We start from the raw sequence: 18,797 nt of genomic DNA, 5'->3' as shown, positions 1-18,797 counted from the left end.
AGCAGGTCATGACTGCTGGCCACAGTCAGGCTGAGCCTCAGCCACCACACCACACCATCCTGGAGACAGATCGGCTTGTGGTGTGGGGAACCGGCGTGGCGCTCCACTGAGTCTGCGGGTGGCTGAGGTTAACCACAGCACACCCGCGTGGTTTCCAGGCTACCAGATAAAAAAGAATCTTGAGGTTTGGCAGAAGTCTTGGTCATCTAGGTGTCACCTTAACAGCTTAAGAGCTAAGTGCAAGGCGCAGCTCTTGGCCAGCCATACTGCTGGGATGGCGTGTTCAAGAGTCTTTGCACGCTGTGAGTCCAACTCCATGGAAGGGAGCAAGTCATGAGCGGGGTGACGGAGGAGTGACAGGAATCTAAGAGGTACGTCCAGTCACTAAATATTCATGGGACATGCAACGTTCTTTGTGGCCTGTGAATGAAGGTTTGGTGGTTCCGTGAACCACCAAAGTGGTGGCCACGTGTGGAACAGCATCACTGACTCTGAAGAATGGAAAGATTTTGACGTGTGATGATGAAAAGGCTGTGCTGGCCGGTGGAGCAGTCTGAGCAGAACTACAGGGGGAAGGAGGTGAACAGAGGGGCCAGACGCTCGACAGAACTGTGTGAAGACCTGTATGGAGGACGGGGGCGGGCTACGCAGAGACGTTGGGAAGCCTCGGGGCCAAGCTGAGGAAAGATTCTGCCAAGGGAATTGCCTACCTACATTCAGTAAAGGGGGGAGTATCCCGAGAGCTGCTGTAGAGAAGGGGCTGCAGCGTGAACTCCAGTCCAGGGTGCCTGGGGAGGACAGTGAAGGCGGATCAAGATGGGGGTGCTGGGAGAGGTGACACCCACAAGTGTCTTAACGGGCAGCTGTGGAAAAACGCTGAGGACATTAGGAAATGGAAGAAATGAGACCCGAAGCTTCCGTGAGGCCTGTCGTGTTTTGTCGCAACCCGGAGTTGTGATGAGCTTGGCAGGGTGTGTCAGCTCAGCATCGCACAGAGCGCCTGCAGAGCACAGGGGCACCCAGGTCGGTGAGGACCACCGGTGCCTCCCAGCTGGCCGCCCAGGCTCGCTTCCAGTCCAGCGGGGAAGGACTGGAGCACTTAGGAATGACTCAGCGCTGGCTGGATAGCTCCTCTTCTGTGGAGCACGGTACAAAACACCCTCTGATGCTGACAAGTTCTCCGCCACCAGGCCACTCGGGTGGGCGGTGGCGTGTCTCTCCAACTAGATCACAACCCCGAAGGGCCTGCTCCCTGCCTGCCAAATCTCCTGCGCCACCACAGACTGGAGATGCCAAGCTACTCAGCCCCCGTGCGTCACCCTGGGCTGAGGGGAGGCTGCCGGCGTCCGGCACCGCCCGGCAGCACAAGCTCCGGCACTGAACAGGCCTCTCCCCACATCAGGAAGGGGTTGACTCCTGAGCCGCAGGGCTCCCCCTACACACCTGCCCCACGAGGTTCCTCACTAGAGGACCTCTGCTAAGCACAAAAGCATGAATACCAACACAAATATTTCTTGAGAAGAGGGTTGTTGGATGTTTATGGATGATAAAAAAAATAAGCAATTATATTTGTATGCTGGAACATTAACAAATAATTCAGTCATCAACTAGGCAAATGCACAAAACTAAATTTTAGGTAAAAATTCACTCAAGGTAAATTAAACTAACAAGAATTAGACTTCTTCTAAGTCAGACTGTCAGACAGTAGAGTTTTAGGAATCTATTATTTTAGAAATGTGACATAGATGAGAACATACTATATATGTGTGCATATGGATATACATGTGTATATATACATGTATATACACACGTTTAGCATGTGTATTTTAAGATGCCAAACCTGGGTCCATAGAAGATGCTTTTTCCCACCTTTCCTCTATTTTCTACATTTTTAAATGGGGGGGAAAAGGCACATGTATTTTGAGAAACATATCAGAGAAAGCACACCATGCTCATCACACCAGTAAATAGTTAAGATACTGCTTATGTCAGTATCTTAACTGTATCTTTTAAAAAGCAATATTCAAACACCATTTTATGTTAATTGTTAACAAAAAAAGCTGTTTATAAATATTCCACATCTCTTGAACTTCAAAAAATAATAAATACACAAAGCATATTATGTTAATTTTTGAACTGCAAGCATAAATTATAATGGCAGCTTCGAAAGCAAACATTTTCACTCTACAATTAACATGGCATTAAAACTGAAACATAACTTGGAATTCTAAGTAATTTGTGAGTAATCTACTACTGTAAAATTATACAAATTTTAAAGTTACTTTTAAGTTTTAAAAATTAAATAACTTTAATCTTTAACATTCATAATCTAGCCTAGAAAGACATAATCCTCCTAAGAATGAGCAGAGGTCAGACACACGGGGCCCCCTCCCACCGCTGTGGGCACCCCGCTGCCGCCCATGTGGCCTCTTACCTGACACGGAGACCGCATGGGTGCGCACGCCCTGCTTCTCGCTGTTGGCCAGCCTGGAACAGAGGTACAAAGCGTGAGCGCCCCACTCTCCAGACCACGCTGCTGGCATTCACATGCACGCCAGCTGCCCAGAACCAGGACGGCTGTGCCCTCTCCCAGGGAGACGGCACAGTCCAGAGGGGGACTTTGTGAAATACCAGATTCTATCACCCGAGGTCCTTAAAGCCTGCTTTAACGTTTTAAAGACCAGAAGTGCAGGCCGACGAGGGAAGGAACGCTGAGCCACAACACTGCTGAGCGTGGTGCGCATGGCCTGAATCACTTCAGATGCTGGGCTGCCGAGGGGAGACGCCCGCGACTGAGGAGTCCTCTGGACACGGCACTGGCCCTGCCGCCGTTTAGAGCGTGATCAAGAGCAGGCAGGATGGTGACACATACTGTCATTATTTACAGACTGACACAGGTAAGGTTAACACATCTGGTTATTCATTTCATGAAATGGCTCAACAATGGTAGTGTTTTACACACACATCCACATAAAATCATATTTTGGTCAAAGGTTTTAAGCACATTAAAAAAAAATCCAAGTATAGTTCAATTCAAACTTTTCGAAAAAGCATAAAACAGAGAGGAAAAAGGAACCCTACAGTCTTCAGGTGTCAAAATTATTTTGCTCTTTTCATAAAAGAAAACTTTTTTTCTGATACATAAATATTTACTCTAGAAATACTGAACAGGAATTTTCCTTAGTAAACAGAATTTATATTGGAAATCTTGGAGCTTAATATATCCCTTCTGAGAACTAGAAATATTCAATGTGCAACTGCACAACCTCTAGAAGTGTTAGTCGCTCAGTTGTGTCACTCTCTGCGACCCCACGGACAGCAGTCCACCAGACTCCGCTGTCCATGGGGTTCTCCAGGAAGAATACTGGAGTGGGTAGCCATTCCCTTCTCCAGGGGATCTTCCTGGCCCAAGGATTGAACCTGGGTCTTCTGTATTGCAGGTGGATTCTTTACCCACTGAGTGACCGGGGAAGGTTTACAGCACAAAGCCACACACATCAGTCTTTTACTGAATTTGCTACACGTTTGAAATGCTATGTCTATACTAAAAGTTTAACCCGAGTGTTCTAACAAACCAGCAGCTCCTCTTCCACTGCAGCCACCTGACTGACCGTAACTCCCTCTCAACTGCATTTAGTGGGAGGCCACAGGTGCACGCTCCTCATCCACAGGCCACGGTCCTCTGCCTCTGTCCCACAGACAGCATGTTGCGTCGTGCTCTGCTGTCGGCTGGGGCACTTTTCTGAATCAACCTGCTCACAAACACCTCTCTGATCAGTGGTAACAACACGTCTGCCGCTCTGTGATTTGTGGAAATTCTGCTCCTTTCTAGTATCTGTTAGCACTTCTAATCTACTCCCTTACTCCTCACTTTTACGTCTATATTTACAATTCCTGTGCATTTAATCCACAGTCATCTCTCAAAGACTTTCTACAACTGAAACTATTATGAGCACGAATTTCTTGCCTGATTTTATAGTTAATAAACAATAATTTTAATTAATGTCCATTAATTCATAACATTAATACATATCTATTAAATGTTGTTGGGTTTGTGAAACAATGCCTAAAAGCTGAGAGAAATGGTCTCACCCCCCCACCACTTGCCTGCTCAGCAACTATGTACCTACTGGGTGCCACCTACTGTCCCGTGTCAGGCCTACAGGCCCCCTGACCCCGGCCATCAGTGAAGCCCAAGAGTGAGAGCAGCAGAGAGGTGACTGTTACTCAGATAAGTTACGGAAAAACACAGGGCTGCTTCCAGGACTGGAGTGATGGGGGGTTTTCAGATGAAGTGATGCAGGGTGAGACCTGAGCAGGGCCCTGCTGAAGGACGGACGTGGGCTCCAGGAGCCGAAGGGCATTCAGTGTGGCTGAAGCTTGAGTGTGGGAGCAGAAGCAAGGCTGGAGAGGCCGCACAGCCTCTCCCCAGACGGCTGAAGGATATGGGCATTTATCCAAGAGCAGCAGCATCCACACAGGACTTTGAGAGGAAAGCTCCCTCCCGATGCTGCAGAGAAGACAGGCAAAGGCATGCAGAGGATGGGAGCCAGGGGTCTGTGGCGCTGTCCTCTGAGGCTAACCCCTGGCTGGTGTCGAGGAGGGCTGCCACCATCCCTACTGATCAGGACAGCTCCCTGTCCTGAGGCCAATGGTGCAAATCATATGGCCCATGCTGAGCTCTTGCCTTCCGTTTGGGAGACTGGAATCTGGGCACACGCCAAGCACAGGGTGCACACGGGACCAGGCCCACGTAAAGGGGGGGCGCTGAGTCTCTCACGAGCTTCCCTGGGAGACCACTCTCCATGTGTCCTGCCTGCGCCCCTGAGAGAGGGCCCCCGGGGCTGCCCGGCCCCTCTGAACACCAGGCCGTCGCACTCTCCCTGGGCTGTCATGCATTGCAACCATGAGAGCCTTTATGTGCCGAGTCCTGGGCATTCCTTCTAGAGAATCCCTGCACGAAGTGGTCCAGGGGACCCCGACACAGGCGTCTGCTAGTAGAGCCCAGACAGGTGCTAACAGCTAACAACCGGGGAGGGTGGTGGGCAGGTGAAGTGCATGGGCCTGACAGTTCGGAAGCAGAAAGGGAGGGACTGGCAGTGGAGGAGAGGGAGTGACAGGTCAGAGGCGCCCAGGCTCTGCTCCCTTAGCCCCTGTGCAGTGCCAGGGGCGTCTCCTCAAGTCCCTCCCTCTGAGCTCTCGGCACCCAGCTGCATACCTGACTGTGAGCGTGGTGCCTTTCATGTGCTCCCCAATCCCTAGCACGCTGGCTGAGGACAGAGAAGCTCGGGCCTTCTTCACTTTTACAGATTAAAGTATCTACTACGAAATCCATGACACAAACATGTTTTAAAATTAACCTAAGTTGCATATCTTTAATTTTCTCACTTGTAAAATAGCCAGAATGGTACTGACTTTCAGGTCTCTGTGCAGACTGCCGTTGCCTATATAGTAACCATCTGACAACAGACCCCTCTCCTGTTATCACTACTATTCTTGAGCTTCTTACTGAACTTCAAGGGAAGATTCACTTTACACTTCTGACTAAACCTAAATACTTGTAAAGCAATTATCCTTCAATAAAAAATAAATGAATTAAAACAACAACAACAAAAAAAAACCTAAATACTTTAGATGATTTACAACTGATTTCTTTCTGGAAATACTTGCTTTCTGATTTCCTAATCATACATGTAGAAATTTCATTACTCAGGCAAATGTAAAATAAAGCATGGAGACTTTCAGTCTCTAATGCAATGGACTAACAAGGCACAGAGAGTGGTACTTACTTTGGTATCGATGGCAAAGCCCGTTCACCTTCTGTGGAAAAAAATGAAAAGAGAGAGATGAGATTCCTTTGGAAAAGACTGTATGTAGAAACCAAAGAAGATGAGTCCTATCCCAGAATTTTAGCAATAATCCTTTAAACGCAGCTGTTATATGCCTGTGATGGGTTAACACAGCTTTATTTTCAGTATTTATGACAAACATGCTGTCTGCAGGTGCAGACTACAGGAAAGGCACTGCCTCTCAAAACCAGGCTAAGGGATAAACAGAAGAAAGCTGTTCTTCCCAGGAGACGTTAGAGAAGAAAGAATTTTTCATAATCAAAGCCAACATTCTTTACAAAGACTGAACACCCTGCATAGGTTTGGCTACTCCAAAACCTATACAGGGAACACAGAAATTCAAAGGAAACAAACCCACCGGCTCTGTAGCTGCCAGAGGAACGTGGGTCCCGGGCAGCCGAGGGGCCAGCAGCCTCAGAGCCTGAGGAGGCCCAGGGACGCAGCTGGGGGAGGTGCTGGGGCCCCTACACAGGGGCCGACCCCCACGATGACGGCTGGGCTCCGGCCGGGGCATCACAGGGGAGCTCAGGACTTGCTCAGGGGCTGGGGAGACGCGTTCCCCAGCTGTCCTTAGTGAACCAGGAAGCACGGAGCCCCTGGTTTAACCTCTCTTATCTGGATTAACCTGGTGGTAAAGCCAGGTTAATTTCCCACCAGTCCCCTGGCTGCCTGGGAAAAGGGTTACTCTTGTCTTGGTAATGTGAAATTATGACCCTAATTTGCACAATTCTTTCCTCTGAGGAGAATTTAACTAAAAATTGAAAAACTGCCACTGAGTTTTCTCTAAATTAAAGGAAAAGTTAGGTAAGGCCCCACAAGAAGGTCCGGGGTAACAGAGCAACTCTGATAGAAGCTGGTTCGGGCACGTGGCTTCTGACTCTTACAGTTTTCTGCCCCAGTGATACCACCTATAAAAGCACTTTCTAAATTGAAGCAATTATGGTGGATCACAGAGCTAACAAAGTGCACCTGGGCAGAGCAGCGCTCACGTGTAGAACTGAGATGTCACTTAGAACTGTTACACTCACAAACACATGCGTGTTGCTTACCATGAAGCAGCTCATAACCTAGAGAGAACAGACGGGTATGTATGCAACTGTTCCTTAACGCGTGTACCAGGAAAATGGTGCATCAGAGTTGTAGAAACATATTTTACACTTATTTGAAATTTTAAGAAACTAAATTAGAAAGTGTACATATGCTCCTGTCCACATATTTCTAATTATAATCCATTAAAAACATTTGACTTTAAATATTATTTAAAAAAAATAAATAAATATTATTTCAATTAGGCAATATAACTTAACTTTAGGAATCTATTATAAAATAGTCACAAGCACATATGCTGTGATTTAGAATAAAGTAAATTATCAGGCTTAATCATCTATAAAGACCACATAAAATTGATAAAAGCCTCGGACCCACTACGTTTTTATGAGAAGCGATTTCATTTATGCTGTCTTCATATGAATGAAGAATTTAATGTGTCGCATTTCATGAGATTTGATATCAAAATGTTTCTTCCAACAGGGGAAAAAAGTCAACTAAAAACCAACCCAAGAAGATGTTAAAGCCTCAAACATTTAACGCCTAATGTCTGAATGTTATTTTTTCATATACCAACAAATTGATGAACAATATTTTGGCAAATTAGGGTGAAATAAAACAATTATTTACCAAAAAGAAGATAGGTGCTATAGTACATTTAACATTTTTAACAGAATACTATCTTTATGTGAAGCAACTTTCCCAAAACATTTAAACAATGCTTGCAAGGTATATACCTTCATTTAAATGAAGCACAAAATGAAAACTCAAGAGCTCATGAATGCAAAAATTTTAAATGAAAGGAGCCTTTAGATATTTCTAAAAGCAACTTCACTACTGTATTTCACATTTAAAAAAGCTATCATAACACACACTCCATTTTAGGGGGAAAATAAATAAATAGATTTTATTGGTTTGATCATGGTGGAAAGAAACAGTTCTGCCAGATTATTCATGTCCTGGAATTCATGCACTTACTGGCCTTTTGGCTGATGGCTTTAGTATGACATCCTAACACTAACAAAGGTTTAAACAAAGATTCCAGCGATGCCTCTGCTTCATCCCCCACCCCCACGCCCTCCACCTGCTGTCAGCACAGAGAACTGGACCGCTGGGCAGCACGACTCTGCAGTGTCTACACCAGGAGTGCAGGGCCTCATCTGCATCCCTCATGTCTCCCCGACTCCTCCTCTGATCGTCCTTCCCACGGGGTGGGGGTGTGCTGGCAAGGATCTTGTGTCTGCCTGCCCAGAGCGGCAGCCTGATGGGGGCAACTGTGGACACGGACCCACCTCCCACGCTACAGAGCAGGTACTGCTCCTCCTTAAGGATGAGAAGTCCCCAAGCCCAGGCTCATCCAGTGCGTCATGATCACATGGGAACAAGCAGAATCTTTGAAGTGTGTGACACTGTGGGTGCCCTGAGCCACCTCCAATGGAGGCCATTCCCATCCTGCTTCCCGCAGACACCACAGAAGCAAGTACCACTCTTCTCGCCTTCCTGGACGGAACTGAGGCGCAGGAAGCTAAGTACTTAGCAGATGGCACGCGCTCATGATGTGAACCCATCGGTCAATGTAATTCCAAAGCCTGGTTTTTTCCTGCTTTGTTTCAGAAATCCAGACCCTCAGAAACACTGTGTCTTAACCCTTTGCAAAAGGCTACAGAGACTCAGCCCCGTTCCGAGGATTCAAGACATCATGCTTCAGACCGAGTTTGTTCTCTGACTGCTCTAAGCTTTTGAGAGCTTTAACAAATAGGAGACTTTATCTATATGAGTTATAGGGGCTTAAAAAAAAATCCCTTGAACATAATCCCAAAAGTTTATTTAAAAAACACTAATGGTAACTGAGACAATACTTTAAGGCTGTCGCTCAAATCAAAAGGGTCTGAACACAAACCATGTGTCCTTTAAGCTCTGTCCAAACCCAGCTCGTAGGCTGTGAGCTGAGTCGCTGCCCTAGAAAAGCAGGAATACAGATTTGCTGGGCTGAATTATTTGTTCACTCTTCACGTTCAGAGTGGCCTGAAGGACGGGCTCGGGCTGCGGGCGAGCCTGGTGGCGGCGCGGAAGGCTAGGGCAGGGGCGGCTCACCTTTCTGGGGCCGGATGATGAAGGACTGCGTGGCCCCGTGCACCAGGCGGCAGTACCCGTCGATCAGGTCGGCCATGTTCTCGGCGATGGTCAGGGACGGGGCCGTGACCGTCAGGGGCTGGACAGGGGAGAAGAGCCAGAGAGAGCGGTCATTGTTCCTTCCGCTCCTCAGAGGGCCAGCTGTGCCATGACATCAGATCGAGAAGCACTTGAGCCCAGAGGAGAGTGGGAGTGAGACGAGATCTGTCATCAGGTCTCAGTGAGAAGAGAGGGTGGTATTTAAGGATCTTATTCCTAGAATATGTGACAGAAGGCAAAGCCAGACAAAAAAGAAAAAGACACTTAAATCGCTTAGAGTCACTTTCTAGAACAAAGAGGTGGGGGAAAAAAAATGTTTCCTACAGAAGGTCTGGCTCCTTAGGCATACTCTAATTAAGAATTTAGAAAATTAGTAAGTTCAATTATGGCTTCTTTTAGAAACTAGACAAGTGTGGAGTAGACTTTTATCAACCATCCATCATAATTTTTCTAACCTTAAAGAAAATTAGTGGAATTTCATTATTTTGAGCATGCAGAGCATGCTCTACCTAAGAGCTTAGAAATCACTTTTTTCAAGGCAAAACACACAATTATGATACATTTCCTAAAAGACCTGTCATTAAATGTTATCCAGGAGATAATCAGAGTGGTATTTTTACTTTCAAACACAATTACGTCCTAACTCACATAGTCTTCATAACTTCCTTCTAAAGGAACAACTCAGCTCACCTGAGTCATCCCAAGTATTGTTTGAGGGCAGCAAACAGAAAGGAGGACAGCCTGAAAATCATGGTGCAGACAGGAAATTTCTGAGAGATTTTCAGGAAATCTGAAGGTTTCAATATTTCATGGCATCAGTGGTATAATTCTGAGACTCAAGTGTACTGCCCAGAGCCTGAGAAATGCCAGGATTCCAAAGCAGGAGGAGCAAGAATGAGATGAGAGAAGCCTTGAGAACAAACCTGCCCTAGCAGGGGCGGCAGCAGCACAGAGCCTAGGGGTGAGAGTGGGGCCAGGGCAGCACCCCAAATGGGCTTCATGCAGAAGTAACCCTGTGTGCGCTGCTCCCACCCCCCCACAGTGAACATCACATATAACACCATCCAGGAAATAAGACAGTAGCACAGTTTACAGAATGTATATAATTTTAAGAGGTTGATTTTCTTGGTAATTCATGATAATATTCTAGTTTTTCCACAGAAAGACTACATTAGTTTTTAAGTGAATCGATGCATTTGAACTATGGTGCTGGAACAGACTCTTGAGTCCCTTGGACAGCAAGATCAAATCAATCAGTGAAATCTAAAGAAAATCAACCCTGAATATTCATTAGAAGGACTGATGCTGAAGCTCCAACACTTTGGCCACCTGATGCAAAGAACTGACTCACTGGAAAAGACCCTGATGCTGGGAAAGATTAAGGCAAAAAAAGAAGAGGGCAGCAGCGGATGAGATGGTTGGATGGCATCACCAACTCAATGGACATGGATTCAAGCAAACTCTGCGAGACAGTGCAGGAGAGAGAAGCCTGGCATGCTGCAGCCCATGGGGTCACAAAGAGTTGGACACAACTTAGCGAGTAAACAACAACAATTTGTTATGCAGGGCTTCCTAGGAGGCTCAGCAGTAAAGAATCTGCCTGCCAAGAAGGAAACACAAATTTGAGCCCTCGGGAAGATCCCCTTGAGGAGGAAATGACAACGCACTCCAGTATCCTTGCCTGGAGAATCACCATGGACAGAGAAGCCTGGCGAGCTACAATCCGTGGGGTTGCAAAGAGTCGGACGTGACTGAGCGACTGAGCACACACACACACATCTGTTATGTGATGCTCATTACGTAAGAGAGAGCTGAGATTCTGATGATCCATGAAAACTTCATCTATATCCTGAAACAATCCTTTCAATAAAGGGCTAGTTTAGAAATAATGATTGTTTCAGGATATGGCAACCCACTCCAGTATTCCTGCCTGGACAATCCCATCGACAGAGGAGCCTGGTGGGCTACGGGCCATAGGGTCACACAGTCAGACAGGACTGAACAGACACAGCATGAGCAGAGGCTATCTCCTTTATCCCCCTTACCTCGGGCGCCCCTGCGATCTTCAGCTGCAGCGTCCCTTTCCTGTCCTTGTCTTCACTGTTTGAATACTGGATAGTCTGCACTTGGTTGAAGTCGGCTAGGTGTGTGGGCTTTGGGAAGAAAAGGCAAACATTTGACCACAGATGCCAGACACTCGTGCACTATCCCGTGTAATCTCCGTGGTCCCCACCCCACCCCGCTGACAGGGTGTCTGGGGAGCCTGACTGTCGACCTCGCCCAGGAGGAGGGGGCCTTTCTCACTCTGAGGAGCTGGCGTGGACCTGCCAGGGCCGCCTGCTCACCTCACGGTCAGGGGTGTGTCTGCCCTCTGTGCTCCTGGAGGCAGAGGGGTGCTCGACCTTCAGGGGCTGGACGAGGGGGCGCCGTGCCCCAGCGTAAAGACACGCAGAGGAGGGAGGGAGCCCCTGACCTGACTCTCCGGGTGACAGTCTCGGTCTCAGGGAGCATTCTGCCCTGCTTCTCTCAGAGAGAGGGACCCATGCCCACTCCCAACACACCATGAGCAAGGAACGTCTCTGACCTGTTCTGGGGTTCTTCTGAGGGTTTTGGTGCTGGGGAGACAGCGGGCATCTAAAGGACCCTTCCCACAAGGACACACCACCAGCTCATTTCCCAAGAGGAGTGGGCTTTTCTTCTCATGCAGACACAACGTGCCCATCAGTCCCCACCCTCAAGCATTTCATGACAGCCGTCAGTCTGCAGGGCCAAATCCCACGCATTTACTCAAGACTCTCGGCCTGCTCAGGGCCGCCTCCTCTCAGGACACAAGTGCCAGCCCCTTCCTGCCGAGGTGAAGCACACTTACATTGCAGCCCTTGTCTGTGAGGTAACTGATTCCTTCCTCGGGGCCAATCGCCAGCTCTACTGAAATAATCCAGCTTGACTTGAAGGTGAAACAGGTGACGGCAAAGGCACCAGGAGGAAAAAAAGGTATTTTAGATGAAGAACCACTGAAACATTAAAGGACCAAAGCAGGGGCCAGACAAGCTTCTACTCATCTCTGTCATCAAATAACACAGAACGTGCCCAACGCCAGGCCTTCCTGGTGGCCCTGGTGGTGGAGAACCTGCCTGCCACGGCAGGAGACACGACACAAAGGGGCTCGGTCCCTGGGGTGGGAAGATCCCCTGCAGCTCCAGGACTCTTGTCTGGAGAATCCCACGCACAGAGGAGCCTGGTGGGCTACAGTCCAGGCACAAAGCGTTGGACACGACTGAGCGTGCACACATGCATGTACAACTCCATGGTGCAGCATCTGCTGAGCCTGAGCAGAGACAGACAGACTGAGCTCATTCCGGTGAGCCTCAAGCCAACAGTTTCTTTGGGAAGATTATCTGCGTAGGTAAACTAGCCCTGAGAGAACAGTTAATCAACGAATCGCTGGGATGGGATTAAAATAAATCTAAATATGAACACAGGCAAGCTATTAAAAAAGGACTGTTTTAGTCTCACGTTGACATATTTTCTTTTTGTATTGTTCTCCCACTGTAGAGTGGTACAATATTCTCGTGTTAAACACGGGACAAATTAGATCCCAATCAGAAACTGAGGTATTCATGGAAAAGACAAAGAGATTCCACCTAGTCCCCTACTGCAAATCCCCATACTTACACCAAGGGCACACTTGAAGCATTCTTTATCAAATCTGTACACCGGGGAGAGGATCTCAAAGAACTTCAGAATACTTTCTTCCCTGTTAAGGTTGGCAAACTGTCTAAATGTTTGTTGGATCAATTTTCTTAGTGTTTTGGCCTGTGTGATAAAACCACAAACATCTTTTCAGAGTCAACAGTAAGTGAAGACCACAGCAGTAACCCCCAACACCCAGGAACATCTCTTCCCCAGCACCACGTAATACCACCTGCATTCACCAAACATCATTATTTATCAGAGTCTGGTCCTTTTTAAAAAAATAATTATAGTAAAATACACACAACATATAATATACCATCTGGTGGCTCAGATGGTTAAAAAAAATCTGCCTGCAATGCAGGAGATCCAGGTTCAATCCCTGGGTCGGGAAGATCTCCTGGAGAAGAAAATGGCAACCCACTCCAGTATTCTTGCCTGAAGAATCCCATGGTCAGAGGAGCCTGGTGGGCTACAGTCCATGGGGTTGCAAAGAGTCGGACACGACTGACTAACACTTCACTTTCAACTATTTTAAAGTATACAGTTCAGCTCTGGCTCATCGGAATCGGGGGTTCCTGCGGTTGGCAGAGGAGGGGGATGACAGCCCTCACACACCCCACACTTCCCGGGCAGTCAACACGTCCTTTCTGAAGCAGTCTGGTAACAGAAATCAAATACCTTACAACTACAGCCTTTGAGAGATTATCCTTTGGGAATAATGAAAGAACTAGGTGAAGACCTAGCAATGAGGAGGCTCCGTGCGGAAGTGTGCAGAGGACCCCATGTCGGGGCACACACACACACATGTGAAAATAAGACAGCCCGGCGTGGTGGAGACACAGTCACAGGAGCGCACAGGAGGCGGGCCTCAAGCGGGGGGCACGCATGAGGGAGGCAGGGTGGGTCGGCACGTCTGTCCTGGGCGCATGGGGCCGAGATGCTCCCACAGGTAAAGCGGCCGCGGGAGAGCTGCGTGGGTGGAAGCCTGCACAGGAGGCCGACAGCTAGCTGTAGCCAGGGCCGGGGCTCAGACAGGCAAGCCAGGGATGGGATCCCAGGCAATCTGAAGAGGCCACAGAGGCTAAACCAAGGAGAAGCATAGTGAGTTCCAGGGCAGCAAGGACTGAATCTCAGATGTTGCCTAGAATGTGAGTGGTCAGTCGTGGATGCTCTGCAAAAAAAATCCAGGGAGTGCATTTTGGGGAAGACCCATCCAAGCTCTGGGCCACAAACCCAGGGCCTGCAAAGGGCCACTCTCACCATGGCTGAGATGGCGTCCAACCACCGTTCTAACTCGAGGCTGTGCAAACAGTCTCTGACTCTCCTCTGGAGGATCACACTCACCCACCTGAGATCTCCACGACACCTGAAACCTGATGGGCCGCCAAGAGAACCTCCCTCCCCACTGGCCGGGCCAACAAGACTGTGCTGATTGGCTCTGCACCCCGACGTCCCTCGAGGTGCCCAACCTCTTCGGCTCTGCCCCCTCGCCACTTCCGCTGCAGTGTCCCCATGTCAGAGACACAAAGGGCCGTGTGTGCTGCCCCTGGCGAGCAGGGGTGAAGTCATCTGCCCCACACCAAACAGAGTCCAGTCGATGGCTTGTCCTCTTTTCCAAAACCCTCAGCCACAGGACACGCATGGGGTCAACTAACAGCACACCTGATCACTGAACCTGCTAGAAAACTTCCGAGTAACTGAGCAAAGATGTTTGAAAGTAGTAATTATGCAGTGTTAGCAGACAGTCCGAGCTATAGTTTACGGATCTGCTCGCCCAGCTGAACCTGGGGGAAGCGCAGCATGCTTACTGAGCGCCCACCCCAGCCCTCACTTTGGCTCGCTGTGCACGCACGCCGCCAGGCGAAGGTGCAGGGAGGCACAGTGGCGAGCAGCGGCTGCACAAGCTGGCGTGCCGGCTCGGGCTAGCTTCCTGGGACACAGGGCCACACCCTGGCTTCCCGCCAGCCAAGAGGGGCGCCTGGTCAGGAGTACCTAAGCTTTCTCAGGGTCTCTGCTTCAGTGAGGCCACCCAAGAGGACCAAGAGATCTCACATACAGCACCAGTGCTGGGCAGGAACTAGAAAACGCTTGCTGTCTGAGAGGAGCCCCAGATTCATTTCTAAGAAGGATGTCTTAGAAAGCATCAGTTCTTTCCTTCTTTTTCAGTGAGGAAAAAGTTTTACAAAAACTGACTCCCTAGAATCTCTTGATATTAATAAATATACCTCCCTATTTACAGGGTTTCAATATCCTCTCTGTGTTTGAAACAAGGCATCTGTCAGTGACAGCTAGTTGGTTTTCAACAAGTCCATACACAGAGAAGGCAGTATTACTAGGATGAAGCATCAGAAATTGTTGCTATTCAGCCTTCTGAACAACATTTATCAGATGCTGCTCTTAGTAGAACAATGGCCTCTGAGGGCCTCCTGGATGAAAAGGTTAATATAATCCTAAAGAAAATATGCCAGAAAAGAAAAATACACTAAGAAACAGGAATCGAGGAGTTACGTTATCTCCCCCTCTCCCAGATGCCAACTCTAGGTCTGTTAACAAGTGCGTGTCAAGTGTGTTTTTCTAAATTGAGTTGTAACTGACATACAAGGCTGTATTAGCTTCAGGTGTACAGCATAACGATTCAGTACTTGCACACATCAGCACTGTGAACCGACTGCCACAATGTCTGGTTAACACCATCTCACACTGTTACGCTTTTTTTTTCTTGTGATGAGCACCTTTAAGACCTGCTTCCCAGCAACTTTGAAGTATGCGACACAGTGCTAGTAACTAGTCAGCGTGCTTTACATCACATCCTCGGGACTCACTTGTAACTGAAAGTCTGCACCTGGTGACCCCTGCACCCATCGCACTCCCCCCATGTCCCACCACCTGTTCTCTGTATCTAGGAGCTTGATGTTTTTTCTTTTTCTTTTCATATAACTTTCTCCGTCTGACTTCACTGAGTACAACATTCTTAAGGACCATCCATGTTATTGCAAATGGCAAGATTTCCTTCTTTTTACAGCTGATCCTATTCCAGTGTGTGTACGTGTGGGTCACTAAAGCATGCCTCCTTTCCAGCTTCCATGTGTGTGCGTGCGCGCGTGTGTATGTCTGAAGAATGCCTCCTTTCCAGCCTCCACGTGCGTGTGTGTGTGTGTGCACACGTGCGTGTGTCTAAAGCATGCCTCCTTTCCAGCCTCCTTACAGGGGTCTAGACCAGGGGGGCACTCTCCGTGCAGAGGCCAGGACTCAGAGGCTGAGTGAGTGCTGAGCCGGGTACTTCTGTGCTCACCACTGGAACGGGAATGATGAGTAACTTAAATGCTCCTGGGAGGGGCCTAGGAAATCACTCTATTACTCTGAAGTACAGATACTTAACTGTGGATCTCGTAACATTTCTAATCCTGAAATGAAATTTCTACTGTGAATTATACTCAAATAAGCTGAAATCTGGCTCTTTTATTTGTGACATAATTTTAGATTTACAGAAGAGCTGTAAAGACAGTGCAGAATTCCCATCGACCGCCCCACCCCATGCCCTGAAGAAAACAACTCACACGACACTGACGCAGCTGTTAGACACGAAAGCAGTGCTGCCAGGAGGTCCTCTCTGAGACGCTCCCGTCTGCCCACGGACGCCCCGCTGCTCCCAGACCCCACGCCACACTTACGCACACCCCCGCCCCCACAGCTGTCACAGCTCCCTGATACTTGTGAAGAGTAATAATCACAATTTCGTAGACAGTTAGTTCCCTCGTGTTGCGACTGACTCAGTTTTACTGGTCCGGTGTTTTTAAAAACGTGCCTCTGGCACTAAGATCAAAGAGAGAGAAGTTTTAAATATCTTATAAATTAATTTTAATAATCAGGCACATACACCCCAATCCTATTTGCCATCAATCAATCAATCATAGCTTTCAGTTCAGTCGCTCAGTCGTGTCTGACTCTTTGCAACCCCATGAATCGCAGCACGCCAGGCCTCGTTCCATCAAATATAAGGTAAACTTTTGACACTTCAGGGTCAGCATTAACTACAAAGGATCTTCTAGAAATCCAGATATGAAGGGGAAAGGCACAGAAGACAAAGGGGCTCTTGGAGAACCAAATATTAACTGATCAGGCCATTCTATAGGTTAGTCTAGAAGAAACAAGAAGGTGTGTCACGGGGGTCTCTCACCTCAGCTACACGTGTATCGCAGCGCCTGAGGCCGGCACCTGGGGTGGCCTATTTTGAGTATGAGGACCCATTTTAAAAGCAGGATAATTTCTTGAACTCCCAAATGCCAGCAGCCATGCCTCTGGGGGTAACTGCTTCCCTGCACACAGCTCTGACCAGACTCTGCACGATTCTGAGGCCGCCCCGGGATGCACACATGACCACTGGAGGGCCTACCAACGTGACCCAGCCACCTTCACACCCCTTCCTGCTTTCTAAGGCTGCACTGGGCCATGCGAGATTCTGTCCAGTGACGGGGCAGACGCCCTGAAGAACAGTGTCTGACATTCGTGAGCACCTCCCCTCCAGTCCACCCAGCAAAGGGCAGACGGGTGCACAGGGCAAGCTTCTGTGCCCATGCTAGGGCCTCAAGCTACAGATCAAACTGAGCCCCACGCGACTCAAGGTGTCAGGTCAGAACCTTCACCAACGCAAGCCAGCTCCAGAGCCAGCTTCTGAACCACTGTGCTTGGGCGTCAGTGGACGGGATGGTGTCCACACGGCTGCTCCAGCATGGAACGTGACCTCTGTGACACAAAGTCACAGCAGCAACAGCCACAGTTCCAGACTTTATAAATTAGACTGCGACAGGTGCTTGTGTTATGTGTGTGTGACCCTTGGGTCAGGAAGACTCCCTGGAGGAGGAAATGGCAACCCACTCTAGTATTCACGCCTGGGAAATCCCATGGACAGAGGAGCCTGGCAGGCTATAGTCCATGGGGTCACAAAGTCAGACACAACTGAGCGACTAACACACACACACATATGCACACACACACACACACACTGATGTGCTAAAAAGCCACAGCAATCCTACCTACCCTATTTCCTTTGTTGTGGAAATAAGAAACCAGGTCCCAAATCATGAGGCTAGGAAATGGCAGAGCTCCTCTGAGCTGGACTCTAACTTGACACAAAGCTCTATTCTCACAACGCACTCGACCGTGTTCTGGAAGGGCTGGGGAGCCACACATCATATCCCCGATGTCCCCTCCCCTGCGGTGGGAGCTGCAAACAGAGGCAGGAGCTGACATTCTGCAAGAAGTTACTAACAGGAAGGAGCGTCCCCCAGTCAAGAGAAGACAGACCTTCAGAGTGCACGTCTACGCAAGCAAGCACGCACACACACACAGCAGCACCTGTGGCTCTGCACGTGCTGCTGCTTTACTTCTCTGAGTTGAAACTGAGACTGTGAAGACTGAGGTGATGCATTCACCACTGTGAACACAACGCTCCTGGTTTTGTACTGAGTGCACACACAATCAAGACACAAAACCACGGTTTTCTGGGAGAAAGCTCCACCTTTAAAAGTCTACTTCCCATGAATACGACTAGAGTAACTGTCAGCTTCTTATGTTCAGACTTTTACAGGTAAGAGGGAAGAGCACGTGGCACGGGGGAGGTATCTGCCTAACACGGTCATCTGAGTATGATAAAGACGATGCTAATTACCTTGACTGAATCCAGTAAACTCCTAGGGAAAAACCGCTTCAAACCAACATCTTTCCTGAAATACAGAAAGAAGTGAATTAACAAATGATACCACCAAATCAGCACATATAATGACACTGTTGCAAGAACATAAAAGAAGTTTATTTATCCTTCCACACATTATTCAAGAAGGAAATACATATATTAAAGCTCCAAATGACTGGCATAGTCATGGAACGCTTGGGACAAGTAATTTTCTAGATGTGTGCAGAAAACATTGAGACAAGTTGGTTTAGGCAGAAAATGTTTTTGTAACCCTTAACTATTACAAACCCTCTAAATATTGCCTCTTTTACAATGTGTAAATAAACTGCAGTTTTTTGAAC

General features: G+C 48.2%; 1 protein-coding gene across 29 annotated transcripts in view; it reads right to left on the bottom strand.

The window, feature by feature from the left end:
- The window catches only part of PTK2 (protein tyrosine kinase 2), a 192,975-nt gene that overhangs the window by 67,312 nt on the left and 106,866 nt on the right, over positions 1 to 18,797 (bottom strand). For all 29 annotated transcript variants that reach the window (XM_027560747.1, XM_027560756.1, XM_027560745.1 and 26 more), the window contains 7 exons: positions 18,433 to 18,487; positions 12,744 to 12,884; positions 11,938 to 12,015; positions 11,114 to 11,221; positions 8,991 to 9,108; positions 5,790 to 5,820; positions 2,435 to 2,487 (listed from right to left, as the gene is read on the bottom strand). In XM_027560747.1, the coding sequence (XP_027416548.1) occupies positions 2,435 to 2,487; positions 5,790 to 5,820; positions 8,991 to 9,108; positions 11,114 to 11,221; positions 11,938 to 12,015; positions 12,744 to 12,884; positions 18,433 to 18,487 (584 nt within the window). The remainder of the gene's footprint in view (positions 1 to 2,434; positions 2,488 to 5,789; positions 5,821 to 8,990; positions 9,109 to 11,113; positions 11,222 to 11,937; positions 12,016 to 12,743; positions 12,885 to 18,432; positions 18,488 to 18,797) is intronic.

The sequence above is a fragment of the Bos indicus x Bos taurus genome, chromosome 14 (genome assembly GCF_003369695.1).
Source record: "Bos indicus x Bos taurus breed Angus x Brahman F1 hybrid chromosome 14, Bos_hybrid_MaternalHap_v2.0, whole genome shotgun sequence".
Taxonomy (NCBI): Eukaryota; Metazoa; Chordata; class Mammalia; order Artiodactyla; family Bovidae; genus Bos; species Bos indicus x Bos taurus.
This window is presented reverse-complemented; position numbering and strand designations above follow the sequence as displayed.